This window comes from Medicago truncatula, chromosome 8, assembly GCF_003473485.1.
Source record: "Medicago truncatula cultivar Jemalong A17 chromosome 8, MtrunA17r5.0-ANR, whole genome shotgun sequence".
Taxonomy (NCBI): Eukaryota; Viridiplantae; Streptophyta; class Magnoliopsida; order Fabales; family Fabaceae; genus Medicago; species Medicago truncatula.
Window position 1 is genome coordinate 12,873,532 of NC_053049.1, and position 22,622 is coordinate 12,896,153.

Sequence of the window (22,622 nt, forward strand, 5' to 3'; positions counted from 1 at the left end):
TGATTGTAGACGTCGATGTTGTTATTGGTTTGAAAACTCTAAGACAAAAAGAGCTGCGTAAGGGCCACCTATATGTTAATTATACAAAAACAGCTGCTCCCGTATAACAAAAGAACGCATACCCCTTCCTCATAATTCACATAGAAAAAACTTAGACAAAAAACTCCAGCAAGGCTGCCACCCCCCAATACCATACCATTACCTACACTACTGTTTGAAAGAAAAACAAACCAAAAGCCATAGCAGCCAACATCCGTGCATGACCAGCCCTTGAAGCATGAACTGGAAAAAAACCACCCCACAAACAAAACCAAAGACAGCTACTGCACCTTCAATTTGTGTGAGTGTGTCCAAATGTTTTACATTTGTGGTTTCCACACAAGTATTCATCCTCATTTTATACTTTGGTTCTAATTATAACAATATAGAATTCATTTACTTTTGTAAACAAGAAAAGCAAATGGATGTTTTACTTGCATTGACATTTGACAGCACCTAATCAAACAACAAAGAAATAGTACAATAATTGTAAAAGGGGCTTATGTAAAGCAACACCTAATTAAAAATTCATGATAACACTTAAATAACTAATCAAAAATAGCAGCTAATAAAAAAAAAAAACTCATGTCAACACTGAATTTGTATCATAAGCTCTTCAACATCTCGATACAACTATGGGCCTCAATTCAAGTCTCTGGTACCATCATCAAGTTGCTCCTATAATTTAAAAAATGCAAATTAATATTATATATATAGATTTGAAAGTGAATCGTATAATTTGAAATTTACCATCAATAAGCTAGTAAAACTAGCAACACCGAATTGACTAGAAGTTCCATCGTCTCCCTACATAAAACCCAAAATAATTTAAACACTAAACATAGTTAAGGTCATTCACAAATTCAAATTGTTATTAGCTAACCATAGATGGTTGATTGTATGCATTATTAAGCCATATAGGTGCACTTGTAATTGACGATGCAAATGGTTGTTGACGTTGTAAATCACTAGTGTTGGACACAACATATTGCTTTTGACTTTGTGGAGCACTTATGTTTGACACTTCATCCCGCCTCTTTATATTTTTGGAACCCTGCTTACCTTTGTTCTTCTACACGAAAAAAAGGAATATAAAGGTAAGCTTATGTAGTCAACAAAAACAAAAAATAAAACTAAATATATTAATAATACCATAGGTTCTTGAATTTGTGAAGCAATGGACTTCGCACGTTTCTTTCTCTTGGCCAGTTTTGTTTCTACCCAACCTTTCCAACGTTTTGAACCCTTTGGACCTTCGTTGTTCTTAAACCCCTTTACTTGTGTTGCACAATCATTAGTAATTGATATCTCTTTAATATTGTTAGAGGTTCCATTCACTTGTTCACTACTTATTTGCATATTTTGAAACTTTAGCATTTGCTCGTCCAATTCATCAGCAGCTTCCTTAAGAAACTCAACAGCTTCTGGACTTCTACATCCTTCTGTGACTATCCTAATAAAGCGGGGACAAATTTCCTTATAACATTGTGCTGGAGATAAATCCAAGTCTTCTACCACATGACTAACACCAATAGTTTGTGAAGCTCTACTTCTTGCTATCTTTGTCCACCTCTTTAAAATATAAGGCTCAGGCACTGATGTAACGTCCATATGAATGAAGACTTTTAAGCAATGACAACAAAGTATGCCAAAGCTTTCAAATTTACGACAAGAGCAACAAATTGTATTCTTTTCCAAATCGAAGGTCACTTGCCATTCTCCCATATTCCTTTTCTTGGCAATAACATAAGTAGATGATGATGTTTGTATGTCCATGCTTTTCACAAAGCATGCTTCAAACAACTCATACTCACGTTGGAATAAGTCGAAAATAGTAGGAGTATAAAGCTTGGACACTTGTTGCAAAATATCAGAATATGAGTTCTTCAATCTTGGAATTTTTTGGCGTGCTTCAAATTCACACTTCAATTCTTTATACCGCTTTTCTTCTACAACATCTTCAAAACGCTCAAAAAATTTAATTAAATCCAAGTTCTTACTCATAAAATTTTTAATATCTGCATTCACACTTTCACTAAGTTGAGTGCTTCGCATCCCTAATGTCAAAGTCTTCTTCATGTAACAAGATGCCCATTTCTCCTTTATATTGTACATTCTTTGCAACCAATCATTTTTCTGAACACCATACTTTATAAGGAGGGATGTCCAACCATCTTCAAATTGTTCTACATCTTCATAACCATACATGCATTTCTTAAAGTCACTAAGAAAATAAGATTCCCCCTTCATTAAATTTCCTAAGTGTTTAATTCCATTTTGCATCAAGTGCCACGTACATAAACCATGGTAAGCTTCAGGCATAACCTCGGCTAATGCTTTTGCCATTGATTTGGCTTGATCAGTAAAAACTGTTTGAGGCATTTTCTGCTTATGTGCTTCTAGAAATGGCTCAAATAGCCACTCGTATGACTCAGCAGTTTCGTCATATAATAATGCAGCTCCAAAAATTACGGCTCCTCGATGGTGGTTAAATCCCGAGATGATTGCTAGTGGTCTGTGCGAACTATTTGTGCAATATGTTGAATCAAGAGAAACAACATCACCAAAATAACTGTAATCAACCAGCATCCTAGCATCTGCCCAAAACACATTGGTGATTTGATCTTCAATATCTAGCTGATAAGCATGGTAGAAAGTTGGATTTTCTACCGTCTTTCTTTGAAAGTATTGCAATAAATAGCCGGCCTCCCCTTGTACCAAACTTCTTTCTCTTTTTTTCCGAAGATAATTCTTTTGATCAAGACGTATAAAACCCAAGTTAGTTCTGCCTCCTACTTCTTTACTCAATAAATCAAACGATTTCTTTTGTTGTACACCGACACTATCAGCTAGTTCAATTTGTTGACAATGAATTTCAGAAACCTTTCGTTGAGACGACAACATATGAGTTGTTTCTGGCAAAAGTAACTCGTGGTTGTGGTCCTCCACAAAATCATGCACCATCAATTTTCCATCCACATTCTTAAGTCCTAACCTTGCTTCACAATTTGTTCTGGTCTCTAGTCTTGGATTCTTTGTTTTATAATCTCGCTTGTCTGGCTTTCGCATGCCTTCTTTGCAGCAAACAAACCTACAAGAAGAAACTGAACCATCCTTTTTCCTGTGTGTATAATCTTTCCTCACTCCGAATCCAACCTTACCACCGTAAGTGTTCCAGAACTCCCAAGCATCTTCAAAGCTACAGAAAACCATATCTACTTTTGGCTTCCAATCTTCATTCATCTTGTATCAAAAGTCTTAAAAATTCCTAAAAACAAAAAATGTATATCTTATTTGCGGTAGCCAAATGTATACCTTATTTAATTATAAATGAGTATAAACAATCTAAATTATCATCGTAAAAGAGTATATATAACTCACAAAAGAAACAATTATACATGAATATAAACAATCTAAATTAACGTAAAAGAGTATATATAACTCACAAAAGAAACATATATATAATATTTAATGTATCACATTTTAAAATCAATTCTCAACTCTGTTGGTTAGTTTTTTGTAATCATAAAAGTGAATGAGGACAAACATGTGAAATAATTTGTTTCTTATATAAGTAATGAGGACAAGTAAGTGAAAAATATTACAAGTAAAAGTAATGGATCAGCATATGAAATTAGTTATGACCAATGGAGAAAAAACAATAGACGTACCTGAGATTTGAGACAATCGAAAAAGTAAATAAGGGCAATTGAATATTAGTGTTCTTTGTGTTTTGGCACAAGCTAGTTAGTTTTTGCAGCAACGATGAATAACTTCCCTGGTAGAAACAAAATAACGCACGCACGACATGATGTAATTGGGCAGTTTTCATATTTTTATTATTATTTATTTTAATTAATTATTTATTTAATCCAATGGCTCAGATTTAGCAGTAGACATTGCAGCAGAAGATACTGCAGCTGAGGATCCAAATCCAAAGATTCGCAGCACAACCTGGAAAGTTCACATTGTCCTTTCACATTAATATAAATAAATTAAATTATTTTTTATCTAACGTCATACCTATGACACAATCACGACAACATCACCATTCCATCAGCACACGTCTTCAACGGTCAGATGCCAAGATCTATCTGAATGGTGAGTAATTAGACTATTATAATTTTCAATGTTGATATTTTAATGTAACAAAATATTCTCTATGTCCCATTATATTTAGATGTAGTCACAAATTTTCTTCGAGTAATCTAGTAGTTAAAAATATTTGATATTCAAACACCATCTATATATATATATATATATATATATATATATATATATATAATGTAATGTCTTAAGTTAAGTTCATATGAACGATTTAATTACAATTTTAATCCCCCTATTTTAACCCACTTAGGAAAATGGTCCATCCATTATAAAATTACAAAGTTGTGGTTCATTTTTCATATTTTCGGACTCGGATGATAATGTGACATATTTTAAATGAAGTTTCATACAACTTGATAATGTGGAATATAGATATTTAACAAGTATACTAAATCTATTGAAGTAATAATTCTAAGTTTGTATCAATGAGTACTGTGTTAATCTCAATTTTAGCAATAAGATTAATATGTCATATGTATAAAATTTAGGGTTACCCTAAGCAGTTGGATTTGGTTGCATAAAAAGTAAAAATAAAGCAATTAACTTGGTATGAAGATTAGATTAAAACATATGATCAAGCCTTCGAATTGTCTATTGCTCACTGTGAATAATTTGCTCCTCTTCTCTCAATGTTCACCTAGTTTTACGACAGATTAACCCAATAGTTTTGATCAATCTCTTGAATCAAACCCATTTCCCTTAATCTCTTGTTGATTCCTAACTTCATAAGTGTTACTAGTTCGTTAATCCATAAGTCATAACTCTCAATTTCCTATCTCTAGCTTAATATATTAAGTCAACGAGCATTATTAGGCCAGAATCAATAGTTATGGCTAGTAGTCAATCAATTTCTAAGGTCAATTTATATAATCAAGAAGTTAGGGCTAGTAGTCATACATAATCAAATAAAAGGCATTAAACACAAATAATACTGAATAATACTAGGATTTCATTGATGTCAAAGAGAGTTCTTACACAAAGTTACATGCTCACAACTTACAAATAAAGTCATATCGGCTTAATCAATCTAAAAGCTTAGCTACTCTTAACTAAGACAATTAACAACATAGGAATAATAAAACATACATAAATCAGGACCAACTATGAGTTGGTGTGAGATCCACTGTGTGTTTCCATATATGCTCTGAAATCGTTTAAAAATCGAATCATTGCCCTAAATTCACATCTGACTTTTATAGCTGAGTTTCTGTAATTGTCTTATTGTGCCATGTTACGAGTCCATCGCGGCACGATGGCTTCATCAATCTACGTGGCAGAAGACTTAAACTTTCATCGTGGTACGATCCATATCCAACGTGCCATGATTTTTCTAGAATTAAAAAATCACAATTTGACGCTCCGTCAAACGTGCCACGATACAGGTCCATCGTGGCACGATTTTTCAAGTAGCTTACACTTCCAAAATCTTCTCAAAATCGTGCAAAACTGGCCCATTACATTGTCATACGACCTTCCAGGCAACTTTTATCTAATGCTAGCATGTAAATCAAGAAAAAGACTATCTATCTTGTACATCAGGACATCAAATTATATTCTTTTTTAGTATACTTAGTATTACGTGTATACGCAGTTCATAAGTTAATATTTTTCAATTTACATTTATGATGATGAGAAACAACAGATAATTAACAATGTTAATTTGATAAAGAGTTGTGTTATTTGAACAACTATTTGGATGATAATTTTTGTAAAAACCATAAATTTATAAAAAAAAATGAGGTATTGATACAAAAATCAAAGTAATGGAGAGAGAAAGTAATAACATAATGTGAGTGTGAGAGAGAAAGTTGTCACAAAAATTATCAAAAAATGGTTGTACAAATATCTTTTTTCTTTGATAAAACCGTTATTTTATTTTTCCTCAGTCATATTCGTGAAACCAAATAATCTACTTTAATCATATTCGTGAAACCAAGGTACTAGTATGCTCTAAGATTGAAATTGGATTACTTATTTATTTTTGGTAAATAAGATAGATTATTTTATTGAAAGAAGATATATTATTTTATCAAGAAAGTTCAAGGGAAGATTATTTATCTAATTTTTTTTTGTGCAAGATTATTTATTTTGTTAGAAAAATAGCAAGTTGGAGTTGGGGGAAGATAGAAGGAAAGATAATAATAATGTATAATAACATAACAAGTTGCTAGGTTAGTCCAACTTCAATCAAAATGGCCAAAAAAGGAAAGGAATATATATATATATATATATATATATATATATATATATATATATATATATATATATATATATACACACACACACACATATTAGCCATTATATGTACATCTATATAAAGTAGCAAGTGAGAGAGTTGATTATTATTTGAGAATATGGAGAATCATGGCAAGGCAATGGAGGAGGTTATTTTATTGAAAGAAGATAGATTATTCATCTAATTTTCTTTGTTAGAAAAATAGCAAGTTGGAGTTGGGGGAAGATAGAAGGAAAGAGAATAATAATGTATAATAACATTACAAGTTGCTAGGTTAGTCCAACTTCAATCAAAATGGCCAAAAAAGGAAAGGAATAAGATATATATTTGCCATAGATGTACATCTATATAATGTAGTAAGTGAGAGAGTTGAATATTATTGAGAATATGGATAATTATGGCAAAGCAATGGAGGAGGTTATGAGAGGGTGTGAGTTGGCTAACCAACTAAGGCAAGTACTGCTAAAAAATAATGAGTTGACAACAACTTCATTAGCTCAAAATCTTGTCAACAATGTCATCAACTCATTTAATAGTGCCATATTCATCTTGAGCAATGACAAAAACATCCCTATAGACCAAGTACAAAATGACTTTTCTTCCATTAATCCAGTAATTAGATCTATCGACTTCAAAGAAACCTCTACTACTACAAGAGGATGCTACAAAAGAAGGTAATTATATCATTTATTTGTTGCATTTTGTATTTTTAAATATGCTTACATATTGTTTTAAAGTAGACAATGCATTTTTAAATATAAAGTAGTATCTATAGTGGATGAATAAGTTAACACCATAATTTATGTGTAAGACTTAATACTCAATTTACAATATTAATATTGTTAGACGGAACATATTTACTTGAGTTCGAATTTAAAACTTTGCGGTTGTGTGTGTGAGTTTAAGAGGATGTTGGACACGTTGTCCAAAAAAAGAATTAATACAATAATTTTTCATATTTATATTAACAAATTATGAATGATTAGAATATTATAATTATAATACTAGTTGTTATTTGGTCAAAAAATAAAATAGTTGTTACTATAAAAATAAATTATGAATGATTAGAAATAATTCTTTATCTTTTTTTTACTATTTACGACGTTGAATCTAATATAAAGGGCTAGAAGACACTTTTTATGAAGGTGTTTTTTAGCAAGTTATTCTATGAACATTTGTTAAAAGACACCAACTAATTTTTATGAAGGTGTCTTTTAACAAAGTTATAACTAAAAAGTGAAAATCAGGCTTCTAAGACTGTTATATGCATGTGGAGAATATTCTTTAATCCCCTTATATAGACTTAGCATTAGTTTGACTCTGAGAAACTCATAGATAATGTCCCCTTGATAACCTTAGGGGCCATGTGGAGTAGTTTTTAAGTATACAAATCCAACTAATACATTTGCCCAAATCATTTAGGCTGGCTTATTGTATAATTGAATTATAATAAGTTTATAATAATTAGTTTATGGATCGATCAAGGATTAGAATTAATTAAAATTTACATGCAGAAGAACTACACAAACATGGGAGAAGGTGACAGAAACTCCAACAGATGATGGGCATCAATGGAGACAGTATGGGCAGAAAAAGATCGCCAATTCTCAATACTTCAGGCGAGTAATAATTTTTATTAAATATTATTTGAATATAATTTGGATTTTTTCTTTCTTAATTTCATTCTAAATCACTAGGTTGAAATAACAACGGAAATTAGTTACCGAAAAAAGATTAGAGAAATTTTTTAATTTTTCGTATCTCTAAATTTTTGTTGCTATTTCAATTCTTTCTAACAGCAAAAAATTCTTATGTTGTTACATTTTTTCTAACCTAATTTTGGTCTTATCCAATTTGATATATACAGGACCTACTATAGGTGTACTCACAAGTATGATCAAAGATGCAAAACAACCAAACAAGTGCATAAAATTCAAGAAAATCCTCCCTTGTATAAGATCACTTATTATGGCCACCACACTTGTGAAAACATGTCTAATCTTCCTCACATCATAGATGACCCCAATGACACTTTCCCTATAATATTACTTAGCTTTAACAACACATTTTCAACTCCATCAAAGCATGAAGGTCCCTTTTTATCATCATCACATTTAGTGGAGTATAAGGAGGAAGTTCCTTCATCTTCCTTAGAGATCAGTAACCCTATATCCCCTAACCCTACTTTAGATAATTCTATATCTAGACTTGAATCTGATCACACGCAGTGGCGGAGCCAGGAAATTTATGGAGCCTGGGCGAAAAATTAATCGTAAATTCACATGTGATATAATATATAAACAGTCATAAATCGTTTTTTTTTTTTTTTTACCTAAAAAAAATCAAAATAAATGAAGTTTATCATTTTATCAACAAAAGTACAATTTAAAATAGGGTTATTAATTTAAATTAACCACGTAATATACGTGAAGTCTGAAAATTGACCCTGTAATTAAATAACATGTATTCTGACCATGTAATTCGAGATTTTTATTATTTATAACCTGTAATATACGCGAAGTCCAAAAAAGCAACTGAGAGATTGAATTTTTTCATGATTTTCCAGCGACGAGTTAAGAACGTTAAAATATGGCTTTAACAAAAAAATTATAAATTTTCGACAAACGACAAATTAATTATGAATTTTTAAAGTGTCAAAAGCTCAAAAAACAAAACAACAGAAATCTCGATCTATAAATCAAATTTTGAGCTCATTATTTGCAAAGACATCTATAAAAATACATAAAAGGGATTTGTAAAGTTTCATAGCATTTCGAAATCGTTTAAATTTATTTTGATTTTTCAACTGAAACGTGCAAAATTGAAATTTTGTTCCGCGTAAGCGTATACTCACAAGTCAAATTTAGTTCCCTATAGGCATGACTAGAACATGATAAGAAACATTCACAATGAAATTTTGTAAATTTTAAACGAGATACAAATTAATTATAAATTGTTTAAGAAATTCATAATTATGAGGGAATAAAAATTCATAATTAATTTATCCCTGGTCGAAGAAATTTAATTTTATGTAAAGCTATATTTTAACGTGCTAAACATGTAAGAAAAAAATAGTGAAAAAATTCAACATTTAGGTCACATGTTTAGACTACACGTATATTATAGGGTGATCAAAATTAAATAAGAAAAAATTCAAGTTACAATGTTAGAGTATATATTTTGTATTTTATTGGGTCATTTTTCAAACATAAAGTATATTAAAGAGTCAATTTGAACAATTAACCCGTTAAAATAAGAGAGATGAAACTGTCAATAGTGTGCCAAATAAAATTCCAAGACCTATTTACGTGTGACAATTTTCAAATTGCCCAAATTTTTCTTTTTATAAATGTGTTAATGAGCTTTTTGGTTGAGTCTAATGTGCAAAAATTATCGATCGAGCCCGGGCGACCGCCCGGGGTCGCTACACGGTGGAACCGCCCATGCACACGGATTTGATGTATGGGTTCTTGTATGATTCTGATGAGTTTAATGGTGATGATTTCTTTCATCCTTTTCATGGTTTTTGATGATCTATAATTTATTTCATTTCCATGTACAAGATCGATGAAGTTGCATTGTAATTTAATTCCAAGATGTGAAATGATTATGACTACCGCATTGATGATTAATAATAATTTTGTTGTGGACACTATAATATGCTGGAGTGTTTTGTTAGATGTATATTCATCATTTAATTATTTAATGTCATGTCGTTTTTATATTTAGTTATTTCGAAATAAATTTAAATTGTGAGTTAATTTAACGCACATAGATATAGTATCCAACAAAACATAAGAAAACCAAAGAATTTTCATAATTTTCTTCTCCTTTATATAAAAATAAATAAATTTAAAGTTTCTAAAACTTCTTCCTATTACTAGTGAAAATAATGATATTTAGGCCCTGTTTGCATAAATAGTTTATACTTATGCTTATAGCATTAGAGCTTATAGACTAGAGCTTATAAATCGCCATAAGTATATATATAATGATATTAGTGATTAAATGGGGGATTCACAACAAGAAAATAATAGAGGGAAGGGTAAGGACAAAGATGGCTATGTAGCTTGGACCATGGAGGAAATAATGAGTTGTTGTATCTCTTGGTGGATGCTATAAATAGAGGGTTATGTGATGCCAATGGGTCCCTTTGTAAACAAAATGTAGAGCGAGCTATCTGTTGGAACAAAATGTGTTTTAAAATAAACCTTAATGAGTTTTGATGATAACAAGGTATTAAAAATTGTCAATTGGATATTGCTAATATTTGTTCAAGTGTACAGGACCATAGACAAAGTTGATCAATTTAACAGGTCTTGGAAGAACAAAAGAGAGCAAAGGAATCAACGAGAAGAGAAACCTAGAAGCATCTGAAGAAATCTGCCTCTGAAGTTGAAAGTGCGTCTGAAGCCAAAATGCATCTGATGACGTCATCAGAAGCAAGACCTTCAGAAGCCAATTGTTCAGAAGCTGTATAACATCAGAAACTGAAGTTAATCAGAAGATTCAACCTGAAGTTTCAAATAGCTGTCTATTGGATTCAACCTCGTCTAAGAAAGCGAAAGACTAAAGGGAAGGTGGCAACTGTTCATTTGAAAAGCATTGGGTGCTTGTCCCTCAATGAGAGTTGACAAAGTACAAAGTGTACAACCACTACCTCCACGACTCTGCTTGTGTCTACGCTACAAGACAAGATAAACAGCTCTGCCTGCAGAAATGTTCCTTCAAGATAGGAATGAATTTGAACATGATCCTTCATAGGACAACTTCCAAATCAGGCAAAAGATCATTGGTATTTGATCAAGGTTTCTTAACGACTCTATTGACGTGCTTAAAGATCTCAACGACTCTCTCACACCACTATATAAAGGAGTGAAGACTTGAAGATCAATAGTGAGACAAGACATCAAGATAAAAGCGCCCAAACTCTGCCAAATTTGTTTCACACAAAGCACTTTGAATTTATGTGTTCATTTGATATATCTTAGAAATTCTTAAGTCTAGAGAGTCTTTCAATTGCATTGTATTGTGAACACCACTGATTGTATATCAAGTGTTCAAACTCAAACAATTTTCTGTGTAATTCTTTTTGAATAGAAGTCTCTTGCTTTAGTGCTTGAGCATAGGAAGTCTCTTGCTTTAGTGCTTGAGCAAAGGAAGTCTCTTGTCTGCGTGCTTGAGCATTTGTGAAGTCTCATACTAGGTGTAGTATTGAGCAGTTGTAATATGTGTGATTAAACTTAGTGGAAATCTCCTTGGAAGTGCAAGGGGGACTGGACTACTTCCAGTTTGTGGAAGGAACCAGTATAATTGCTTGTGTTTCTCTTTCTTCTCTCTACTCTGTTGTTAATCCGCTGCGTATCTGATTCTAAACTTCACATCAGAAGCAATTTAATTACATCTGAAGTATTATCACATCAGAAGCACTCTTAAACAGCTTTTGAAGTGATATCAGAAGAAGAATTTTTTTTTTGGAAAAAGAAAACACAATTCAACCCCCCTTCTTGTGTTTTTCTCACCTTCACTATCCTTCCTCAGCTCAAAGCCAAAACTGAATCACATAAAACTTATAATCATTACTTGAGCCGAATGAAGTGGTTTAGAACTCAATACAATAAGATGTCAACGTTTATGTGTAACAACTCTGGTTTTGGATGGGATTCTGTTGCAAAGACTTACACAACTACTGAAGAAGTATGGAATAATTACTTCAAATAATTACTGAAGAAATATGATTTTTTTTATTTTTTTTTGTAATATGTATAGTGATTTTTTTGTTTTTTAGTCCCATCCATCTCACAAAAATCTTCAAGAAAAAAGTATGATTGATTATGATTATTTGAAGATTGTTGTTGGAGGTGGAGTGTCTAGCGGGAATAATTCTATAGCATTAGACCCTGGGGATACTGACGCAACAACTTTTGAGCAAGAAAGTGAAAGTTTTGTAATGGAAGGTTTTCATATGATCCCAATAGTGATACATTCATAGCACAAGATAACTATGAACCACCTAACCAACCTCCATCACCTAACCAACCTACTCCACCACCCCATTTTTCTTTAGACTCAGAGGTTCCTATTGAAAAACGAAATCGCCATAAGAGAAATAGATCCGAGTACAGAATGGAGTTTTTACATCAGTTGAAAATGAGTTTTCACTACATCAGTTGGAAATGAGTTTTCACATCAGTTTGCCACCGATGTAAGGTGTCATGATGTGGTAAGTTCACACCCTTTCATATCAGGTTGCGGCTGATGTGAAATATTGAATTTCTACACCAGTTCCGCTTCCACTGTTGTAATAGACCCACTTTGAAATTTACGACTGAAGTTAAATATGTATATTTCACATCAGTTTTCAAAATCACTGTAGTGAAATAATATATTTTTTTTTTGGTGTAAATATTTCTCTTAAATGGCTTATCAAATAAGCTTGACACCTGCTCTTTATTTTTTTTTAGTAACAAAATGAAAACAAATTATGGATAATTTTAATGCAAAAAAAAAAGTTATATTATCTAATTGGATATTACATAATCAATCCTCTATTTTCCACGCCAATATTTCAATCTATAAAAGAGGGATATGAATACAATATAGCTAGAAATAATCCAATAAAACAACTTTAGGCAGAAATTTCAAATAAAAAAAAAATCCACAGCAAAATCATCATTGTAAATATGCTAAGCTTCAGCTGCAAAAAGCATCTCATTTCATCTCAGTCGTAAGCACCGACAATGTCTCATCTCAGCCACATCATAATCAATTTTCATCTACAAAAAACAAAATCAATTGAAAAAGTTATCTCAACTGCATAAACGCACTTGACACACCAAAACCACCACACATTAAGACAGATACAAGTCCGTTCAAAATTCTACTCTCTCTACAAATATCAAATTATGAGATTGGCTTTGAAACATACCATGTAAATCCTACGCGTTATACAAGTCAAGAAAACAAGTTGCCCATTGGTTTCGCAAATCATATAAGTCATCTTCAGTTAATGTCGTTGGATCATTGAATACCTACAATGTGTAGGTTAATATAAGTAATTAATATTAATAAGGATATATTTATATTTGGCAATACATATAGTATAAACATGTTATCATAAAATTAAAATACCTCCATCCAAGACTTAGTAATATTAGCAGAGATGATATCTAGCATATTCTTCATCACATAGTATCCACAATCATTGCCATTAGGTTGCTTTCTTGGCTACAAATGAATGGCCATTTTTATATAGTGATTAGTTCATATAATAAAAAAAAAATCATTTATTAACGTAAAAAAATGACAGAATCTACACCATACTTACTTTGGGACGAAACCATTTAGCCTTCTTTCTATTGCCCTGAGCAAGTTGATGAACCTCTAAAGCTCTGTGTCAACCAAATTAAAAAAATCATCAAAGTTATACATTTTAGTGTCGTAGGAAGTAATATATCAAATACAACGTAAAATATACACTTACTTTGAAACAATCTTAATCATTCCTTCATTAAGATCTCGGTGCATTGAACAAAGGACAACTAAACTATTGCCCTTGTGACAAATAATTATTAACTGCCAGTGTCCTTTGCACACGTAGAAGAACAATTATTAAGGTTTAAGCTATCAAAGATAAATAAGAAAAATATTAATTTAAATATATACTTAAATAGATATGGTGCTAAGTAACACACTTTGTTCAAATCACGCAACCTAGTTTGTATGTGTCCCTGAACTTTAGATTTAGTACTAGGATCAGTTGGATTAAAATCCAAGCATACTGGGTCCAAAATGCCAAACACTTTCGATCTATTTCTTGAGATACAGAGACGATGCATACACCTAGACAAATTTAAAATTAACACTTAAATATTGAATTGTGGATATACTACTAATCCATATTGATAATAGTAAAAAAGAAAATGTACTTACGTGCACCACAGTTGTAGAATAGACAAGTCAAGCCAAGCATTACCCACCAACAACTCTCTAATACACTTTGTTGGAATAAAAAACCTTGCGGTATTTGGCTCATGTTCTAATGGTATGCGTATATCTTCTTCACTTCTCCAAACCATGCATAGCAATTTTTGAACATTGTCGATGGTTAAGTCCTCCTTGTAGTTTTCTTGTGCAGCGGTACAAGAACCTTTTGTGCTTCCATGCACAACAACTTTTTCAGGACTACTATGCTCAATTTCTTCATTTATTTGCAAGGTTTGGGAGAAACCCATAGTCTTAAGTTTATCCAGAAATGCTTGTTGCATCAACTCACGTTCAACGGTCATCTTTTGTTCAAACTCTGCATCAAATTTTTCTTTAATCTCTCTTTCGAGATTTGTTTGAAGTTGTGAGAGATGCTGGTTAACATCTATGGTTTGGGTAAGACGTGAAGACCTTCCAAAGTAATTGCTCAGAGTATAACCTGGTCCAACACCACGGACACGACCACCATGCTCTTTTATCCCAATTGCCCTTGTTAAGATATCGTCACGTCCTTGTGGAACAAAGGTGCCGGGAAAAGTCCATCTTTGTTTGGAAGATTTTGTTCAGCAAACTGTAGAAATTCTATCACTCCATTATCAAACTCTTCACTTAATCGATTAGCTTTCATCCAACTACGATCCATAATGACGCACTGAAAATGAACACACGTTGAATCAAAGAATTGTGATGCCTACATAACTATTAGAACTTAGAAGACTTGGAGTTTGACCAAGTAAAAAACTTGGTGCTTAAGCAACGTAAATACTTACGCGGAGGTACGAGATTACTACTAGCTAGAAATCTCTTAGATGACACGCAAAAACTGCTATAATTTATTAAGCTGAGGTGTAAGACACACCTAAGAACACAAGGAACCAAACAGCTACAACCGGTAAAAACACGGCGATATTAGTTAAGCAGCGGACAGGCACACAAACTTCCGCACTAAAACAAAAAAAGGTCAGCAAAGTTGTTTTGACAGCAGGACAGAATTCACAATAATCCAATTAAACAGAATATCATAATTCATATATCCAATTTACATTTATTACAATAGCATGCATGTATTCTAAAATGCTTGACCAAAAAAAAGTTTGGTCAAAAAGTCACAATATTTAATTTATTCATATATTTATCACAAACATTTAAATTTTCTAATATAATTGCAATATAATACATATGTGCATTACCACACTAGTTATTATATATACAAGGTATCCTTCAAAAAAAAAAATTATAAATACAAGGTAGGAGATGATTTCAGTTTCAGTTTGAGCACATCACCAACAAGAAAGAAGAGTGAGATTACTCTCCTCTCACAATCTTGATTTTTGGTTCTTCTATAGCTGGCATTATTTTAACCCATTCTAACATTTTCCAACTCCAAAAATCTAAAAGAAAACGTATACTTTTTGTTACATTTTGCTTGGTTTTTTGGGATTATAGAACATGCATGTACTATTGTCCAAGACCATATGATGCTTGTATTCAATTTATAATTTCTTTCATATCATTGTTTTCTTCTTATATGTGACAACTAAAACTATAGACACAATTATTGGATTTTTGAAAATCAGATTCAAACATGGATGTATCAGAACTGTGTCCAACTGTTGATGCAATCAGAGCTTTCCTTGAATACTTGGTAGATCCATTGCTGCAAGAAGATCATTCTACCAATGATGATCTTCCATTATCACAACATGAAATGTTGGAATTAATTGAATTGACTAGTTTTAGGGATTTGCTGTAATTTGGAATTCAAATTAAAGTTGACTGATATCCTTGTATATCTTTCCATTTATTTCTTGTAGTTATGTTTTCATTTTTTATCTCCTATAATCATGGAGGAAACCTTGTATATATTCCCTACTTTCATATCAATGAAATATACCATTATACCATTTTCTTTTACATGGTATCAGAGCCGACTCCAATTACCTCTCATTTCTAGGAATTGGAGATTAGCTTCTGAATAAGAAAATGGCGAATGGGTCAGATAAATCAGATTCTGGTGATAAATCAGATTCTGCTCAAAAATCAAATTATGCTCCACATACACATGATCTGTATTCATCCCTCACACCTGAACGTCTTGATGGCACAAACTATACCGAATGGGCCCTAAATGCAGAAAACAAGATCAGAGGTCATAAACATTGGGGTTACATCTCTGGAAAGAAGGTCACACCTGCAACAAAAACCTCTGATGAATATGAAACTTGGGAAGATGAGAATTGTTTGGTCAAGTCTTGGCTTCTGGATGCAATGACAAAAGATGCTAGGTCGCTTTTCATCCGGTTACCTACAGCCAAGAAGATCTGGGAATCGGTCAAGGAGACTTACTCTGTCAGTCAAGATGCATCAAAGGCATATCAGCTTTATTGTGAGGTAATATCTATTAAACAAGATGGTGGATCCGTTGTTACTTACTTTGCAAAATTACAGAAACTGTGGCAGGAAATTGATGTGATTGAAGATTGTACCATGGTGTGCACTAAAGATGTTGAGACATATACCAACAAACTGAATGCGCAACGTGTATACATATTCCTAGCAGGACTTGATTCACACTTGGATGGGGTACGTGGTCGAATTCTTGCAACCATACCACTTCCAGGTATACAAACTGTGTATGCAAATGTCTGTGTTGAGGCGAATCGCCAAGAAGCCATGCTTTGTACAACACAAAGTGAAGGTGCTGCAATGGCTATGAAAAAGCCATTTAATTCCAATAAAGGAAACCGCAAATGTACACACTGTAATGGAAACAACCATACCGCAGATACTTGTTTTAAGATACACAATTATCCTCAATGGCACCCAATAGGGAAAAAGGAGGATGCTCTCAATAACAATACTACCGGTGCTTCTGGATTTGTTGCTAAGTCAGGTACATCTCAATCTGCTTGTTGTTTTTCTGTTGTTACTTGTGGTAATGAATGGATAATTGATATTGGTGCAACTCATCATATGACTTGTAATAAATATATGTTTACACATTTATCCTCTAATAGTCATGTTCGAGTCATTATAAATGCTAATGGTGTTTCTTCCCATGTTATGGATATTGGTACAGTGTCAATTTCACCATCATTATCCCTTTATGATGTTCTCTTTGTTCCCTCTCTCAATTGCAATCTTCTCTCTGTTAACCAACTAACCGAGTCCCTTAATTGTGTCGTCGTGTTCTTTCCCACACATTGTATTTTGCAGAATGTTCATACAAAGGAGAAGATTGGCAGTGGTAAAAAAAGAGAAGGATTATACTATCTTGAAGGTAACTCTCAACATCCCAAAGGAAAAGCTCTTGTTCACTCTATGAGTGATGGATTACAAGTTAGAAATATAGAAGATATTTGGCAATGGCATAAGCGATTAGGACACCCATCTTTTAGCTATCTCAAGAGATTGTTTCCTTCATTGTTTAGTCGTTGTGATATCTCTGATTTTAAATGTGAAACTTGTGTAATGGCAAAAAGCCACCGTGTTTCTTTTCCTATAAATAATAGTAGAGCTGATGCTCCTTTTTCAATTATTCACTCAGATGTTTGGGGACCATCCCCTTTCCCACAAATAATGGAATGAGGTGGTTTGTGACCTTTTGGATGATTGTACAAGAATGACTTGGTTATATTTTCTTAAACACAAAAGTGATTTGTTTAGTGTCTTTCAAGTTTTTCACAAAATGATAACAACACAATTTAAAACTCCAATCAAGATAGTTAGGTCTGATAATGGAGGAGAATACCATAATAATAAATTGACAACTTTTATGAAATCAGTTGGTATTCTCCATCAAACATCATGTCCTAATACCCCTCAGCAGAATGGAGTAGCTGAAAGAAAAAATAGACACCTTTTGGAGATTACTAGGTCACTCTTGATTGGGAGTAATGTTCCTTCTTATCTATGGGGTGAAGCTTTAAGCTCTGCAGTTTATCTTATTAATAGAGTCCCCTCAAGGGTGCTAAATTTTAGAAGACCTATTGATGTTCTTTCTAATCATTGCACACTTAACTCTATCAATAATTTACCACCCCATATTTTTGGTTGTGTCGTATATGTACATTTACATCCTCACCAAAGAACAAAATTAGAATCTAGAGCAATGAAATGTGTTTTTGTGGGATACAGCACCACTCAAAAGGGATATAAAGCTTATCATCCATCTTCAAAAAAATATTTTGTTTCAATGGATGTTACCTTTCATGAACATGAATTGTTTTTTCTTTCTAAAACACTCCATTCTTCACCCCAGAGGGGAAGTGATGTAGAGGTGCAGAATCATGAAATACGCATCCATGAAATCATGTTATTTGATACTATGCCAATAGAAAATCAAAATGAAATTCAAGATATTGAAGATGAGAATCAAGATATTGGAAATGAGAATATGACCGAAGATGATAGTATAATTTCCTCTTCAACTTCAAGCCCACTGCTGATCCAATCCTCAGAAAATTCTGCAGAGGTACCATCTGAAACTATTGCTTCTATTCATTCTATTGCCGATACAGAAAATTATGTTTCCGCTAATATAGAAAATAATGACTCTTCTTCTAGTCCATTAAATTTTGACCATGTTGTTAGCACTTACACTCTTCCCCCTCGTACTAACAGAGGACAACCTCCAATAAGGTATGAACCTGACCCTAATTGTAAGGTAAAGTACCCTATAAATAACTATGTGTCATTCCAAAAGTTGTCTAAGTCATATGCTAATTATGCATCTCAATTATCCATTGCATCTACACCTAGTAACTTGCAGAAAGCTCTAGCAGATTCGAGATGGACACAGGCAATGACAGCAAAAATGGAAGCATTGGAGAAAAATGCTACTTGGGAACTTGTCTCCTTACCGGTCGGAAAGAGCACTGTAGGTTGTAGATGGGTGTTTACTATCAAACATAAGGCTGATGGAAGTGTTGAGAGGTTTAAAGCGAGGTTAGTTGCAAAAGTTTACACTCAATCCTATGGAGTTGATTATGAAGAAACTTTTGCACCAGTTGCAAAACTCAACACAATGAGGATATTACTATCATTAGCAGCAAATCAAGATTGGCCACTACTTCAATTTGATGTAAAAAATGCCTTTTTACATGGAGATTTAATAGAAGAAGTGTATATGGATCCACCCCCTGGCATACCAAGGTACTCAAATATTTCTATGGTGTGCAAGCTCAAATATTTATATGGATTAAAACAGTCACCAAGAGCTTGGTTTGGAAGGTTTACTAAGTCTATGAAGTTTTTTGGTTACACACAAAGTAATTCTGATCACACCTTGTTTCTTAAACATAATCATGGTAAGATCACCGCATTGATAAGATATGTTGATGATATGATTGTGACTGGAAATGATCCTAATGAAATTTCGAGCTTGCAACGATATTTAGCTTCTAATTTTGACATGAAGCAACTTGGAGATCTAAAGTATTTTTTGGGGATCGAAGTTGCAAGGTCCAAGCATGGTATCTTTCTTTCTCAAAGAAAGTATGTGTTAGATTTGTTAACTGAGACAGGAATGCTTGGATGCAAACCAATTGAAACTCCCATAGAACAAAATCACAAAAACTTTTGTTGTGCTGATGCGCCTAGTACGGATCGTCAAAGATATCAAAGATTAGTTGGGAAGTTAATTTATTTGTCTCATACTAGGCCAGACATAGCGTATGCAGTTAATGTTGTGAGCCAATTTATGCATGACCCAAGAAAACCGCATATGGATGTGGTTGAACGAATACTGAGGTACTTAAAATCTGCTCCAGGAAAAGGTTTGTTATTCTCAAACCATGGTCACCTCAAAGTCGAAGGTTATACCGACGCTGATTGGGCCGGATCTGCGGATGACAGAAAGTCTACTGCAGGCTACTTAACTTTTGTGGGAGGAAATTTAGTAACTTGGAGGAGTAAAAAACAACAAGTAGTTGCTAGATCAAGTGCCGAAGCAGAATTCAGGGGGATGGCAGTAGGAATATGTGAACTGCTATGGATTAAAAACCTTTTAAAGGATCTTGGATGTGAACAAGAGGATGCAATGAAGCTTTACTGTGACAATAAATCTACCATAGAGATTGCTCATAACCCTGTCCAACATGATCGCACAAAACACGTGGAAATTGATAGGCATTTCATCAAAGAAAAGATTGAAGCTGGTATTATTGCATTTCCGTTTGTAAAATCATAACAACAACTTGCTGATATGCTTACTAAGGCAGTAACCTCCAGGACTCTTGCTGGTTCTCTTGACAAGTTGGGTATGTGTGATATTCATGCACCAACTTAAGAGGGGATGTTGGAATTAATTGAATTGACTAGTTTTAGGGATTTGCTGTAATTTGGAATTCAAATTAAAGTTGACTGATATCCTTGTATATCTTTCCATTTATTTCTTGTAGTTATGTTTTCATTTTTTATCTCCTATAATCATGGAGGAAACCTTGTATATATTCCCTACTTTCATATCAATGAAATATACCATTATACCATTTTCTTTTACAGAAAAAGTTGCAAAACAGGTTTTTTTTTTTCTTTCGTTCACCTTGAAACTTTTGTTATGGCAATCCAAATATTAACTAATAACATCTAGGTGACTATTTGGAACAGATTTCAGTTAGGCCTTTTTAAACAAACTTATTTTAAATTTAATTTCATTAATTAACATTTAATAGAAGTCGGTTTAAACTTGAGGTGATTGCTCAATCGTACGAGCTTAGCCTTGTTACCTCCGGGTAAAGAGGTAAAGAGTTCAAAATCCCCTCAAAGACTGTTATGAATTGGTCATTGGTGCCAATATTGTAAAAAAATTCTCATTTGATTTTAAAATTGAAAGATTAGTTAACATCAAATTGAAGTTCTTATTTGATTTTAATATCTAATTGGAGTTCATGATTTTAACATCTACTTAAAGTAACTATTAGATATGGCAATCCAAAGATTAATTAACATCTAATTGAAGTTCCTATTTGATTTAAAAGTTGAAGATCCACAAGTATTTCATTATATGATTATGATGTAGGTGCGTGCAGTCGTGTTATTGAACAACTACTACCACAGAAAACTGAATCAAGAGCTAGCATTTTTGCCATACAGGGAATTTTGCAACATCATTGTGGATCTGAGACCCGCAATGTTGGCATATATGAAATTTATGTTGCAGCCTAATTATACTGACTAAATTATGAACATGTTCAAAGAATTTCAACCAAAATTGACTGACACTAAGATAGTCCAACCCAACTGCAGTTATTTGGACCAGACTAGCCATTCTAGTCAATAATCATTGCATGTTTATCAAAAGGAAGAAAAATAAAAAGAGTGAGAATTCAGTTCTAAGAAGGGGGAAAATATCAATTTTGATAGAAATAAATCAAACAACTCAGACCCATAAATAAAATCAGGAGCCAAACTATGAAATCAATAATATCAGCAAGAACTTACTCTAAACTCAATTAAACACAAATTCATGATCAAGTAAACACAGAATTACAAATTAAGCATCACAATTTTGAAAAGAGGTTAGGGCTTCACGATTTTTTTTTTTTAACAGCAAAGGGGTTTCACGATTGAAAAGTCATCGGAGAGAGAGAGAGAGAGAGAGAGAGAGAGAGAGAGAGAGAGAGAGAGAGAGAGATGAGCAGCGACGGTGAGAGGTTCCGATTGAGCAGCGACGGTGAGAGCTTGGACGGATTCGATTGAACTTGGACGGTAAGAGGTTCCTGATTCGATTGTTTTTTGACTGAGTGATTTTTTTTTTTTTTTGACAGCTTGGAAAACATATGGATGTGTTTTACGGTGAGGAAGGGATAAGGTTGAAAATTTGTTTTACCTCAGGCAGTTTTAACCACCTGATGTGAAAAAAGATAGACAAAGTTTTCCCACAAATTGCGAAAATGCCACCGCGTGTTTTTCCCTTCATTTCAGTTATCCACTGATGTAAATGCCATATGCTATTAGGAATTCCCTTCATGTGTTTATGTCAACTGATGTAAAAACTCACACTGTGTATCTTTCTCTTCAGTTATTTTCCGTGCTGATGTGAAAACTAAAACCCCCTTGATGTTAAATCTATATTTTGTAGTAGTTCCTTCCATGGATGCCATGTTTCCTAACATAAGTCATGGAGCTTATTGACTTATCTTGCAAGATAGATCATGAAAACCCCCAATAACTGTATTATAAATCATGAAGATTATATTATGGTATTAAATTGGCGAGCCAACTATATGGAGTGGACTTTCAATTCCCAACC

At 33.1% G+C, this 22,622-nt stretch overlaps 2 protein-coding genes across 2 annotated transcripts; both read right to left on the reverse strand.

Moving 5' to 3' along the window:
- Positions 1–1,097: 1,097 nt before the first annotated feature.
- On the reverse strand, positions 1,098–3,282 carry LOC112418504 (protein FAR1-RELATED SEQUENCE 5-like). Its single transcript, XM_039829005.1, has 2 exons — positions 1,266–3,282; positions 1,098–1,111 (listed from the first exon to the last, which is right to left on the reverse strand). Exons 1-2 carry the CDS (start codon positions 3,280–3,282, stop codon positions 1,098–1,100), a joined length of 2,031 nt encoding a protein of 676 aa, XP_039684939.1.
- A 9,772-nt stretch (positions 3,283–13,054) lies between these two features.
- On the reverse strand, positions 13,055–14,331 carry LOC25479398 (uncharacterized). Its single transcript, XM_024774901.2, has 7 exons — positions 14,315–14,331; positions 14,048–14,224; positions 13,866–13,970; positions 13,710–13,773; positions 13,514–13,609; positions 13,311–13,413; positions 13,055–13,158 (listed from the first exon to the last, which is right to left on the reverse strand). The coding sequence occupies exons 2-6, from the start codon at positions 14,218–14,220 to the stop codon at positions 13,321–13,323; spliced, it is 531 nt and encodes a 176-aa protein (XP_024630669.2). The 5' UTR covers positions 14,221–14,224; positions 14,315–14,331; the 3' UTR covers positions 13,055–13,158; positions 13,311–13,320.
- Positions 14,332–22,622: the final 8,291 nt, after the last annotated feature.

What these genes read in the sequence shown, in the direction of transcription:
- LOC112418504 (XM_039829005.1), bottom strand. Translation starts at nt 3,282, where the DNA reads ATGAATGAAGATTGGAAGCCAAAAGTAGATATGGTTTTCTGTAGCTTT.
- LOC25479398 (XM_024774901.2), bottom strand. Translation starts at nt 14,220, where the DNA reads ATGCATCGTCTCTGTATCTCAAGAAATAGATCGAAAGTGTTTGGCATT. An exon ending in ATGATTAAGATTGTTTCAAA is followed by an intron (nt 13,774 to 13,865) that starts GTAAGTGTATAT and finishes TGGTTGACACAG; the next exon opens with AGCTTTAGAGGTTCATCAAC. An exon ending in CTAAATGGTTTCGTCCCAAA is followed by an intron (nt 13,610 to 13,709) that starts GTAAGTATGGTG and finishes ATTCATTTGTAG; the next exon opens with CCAAGAAAGCAACCTAATGG.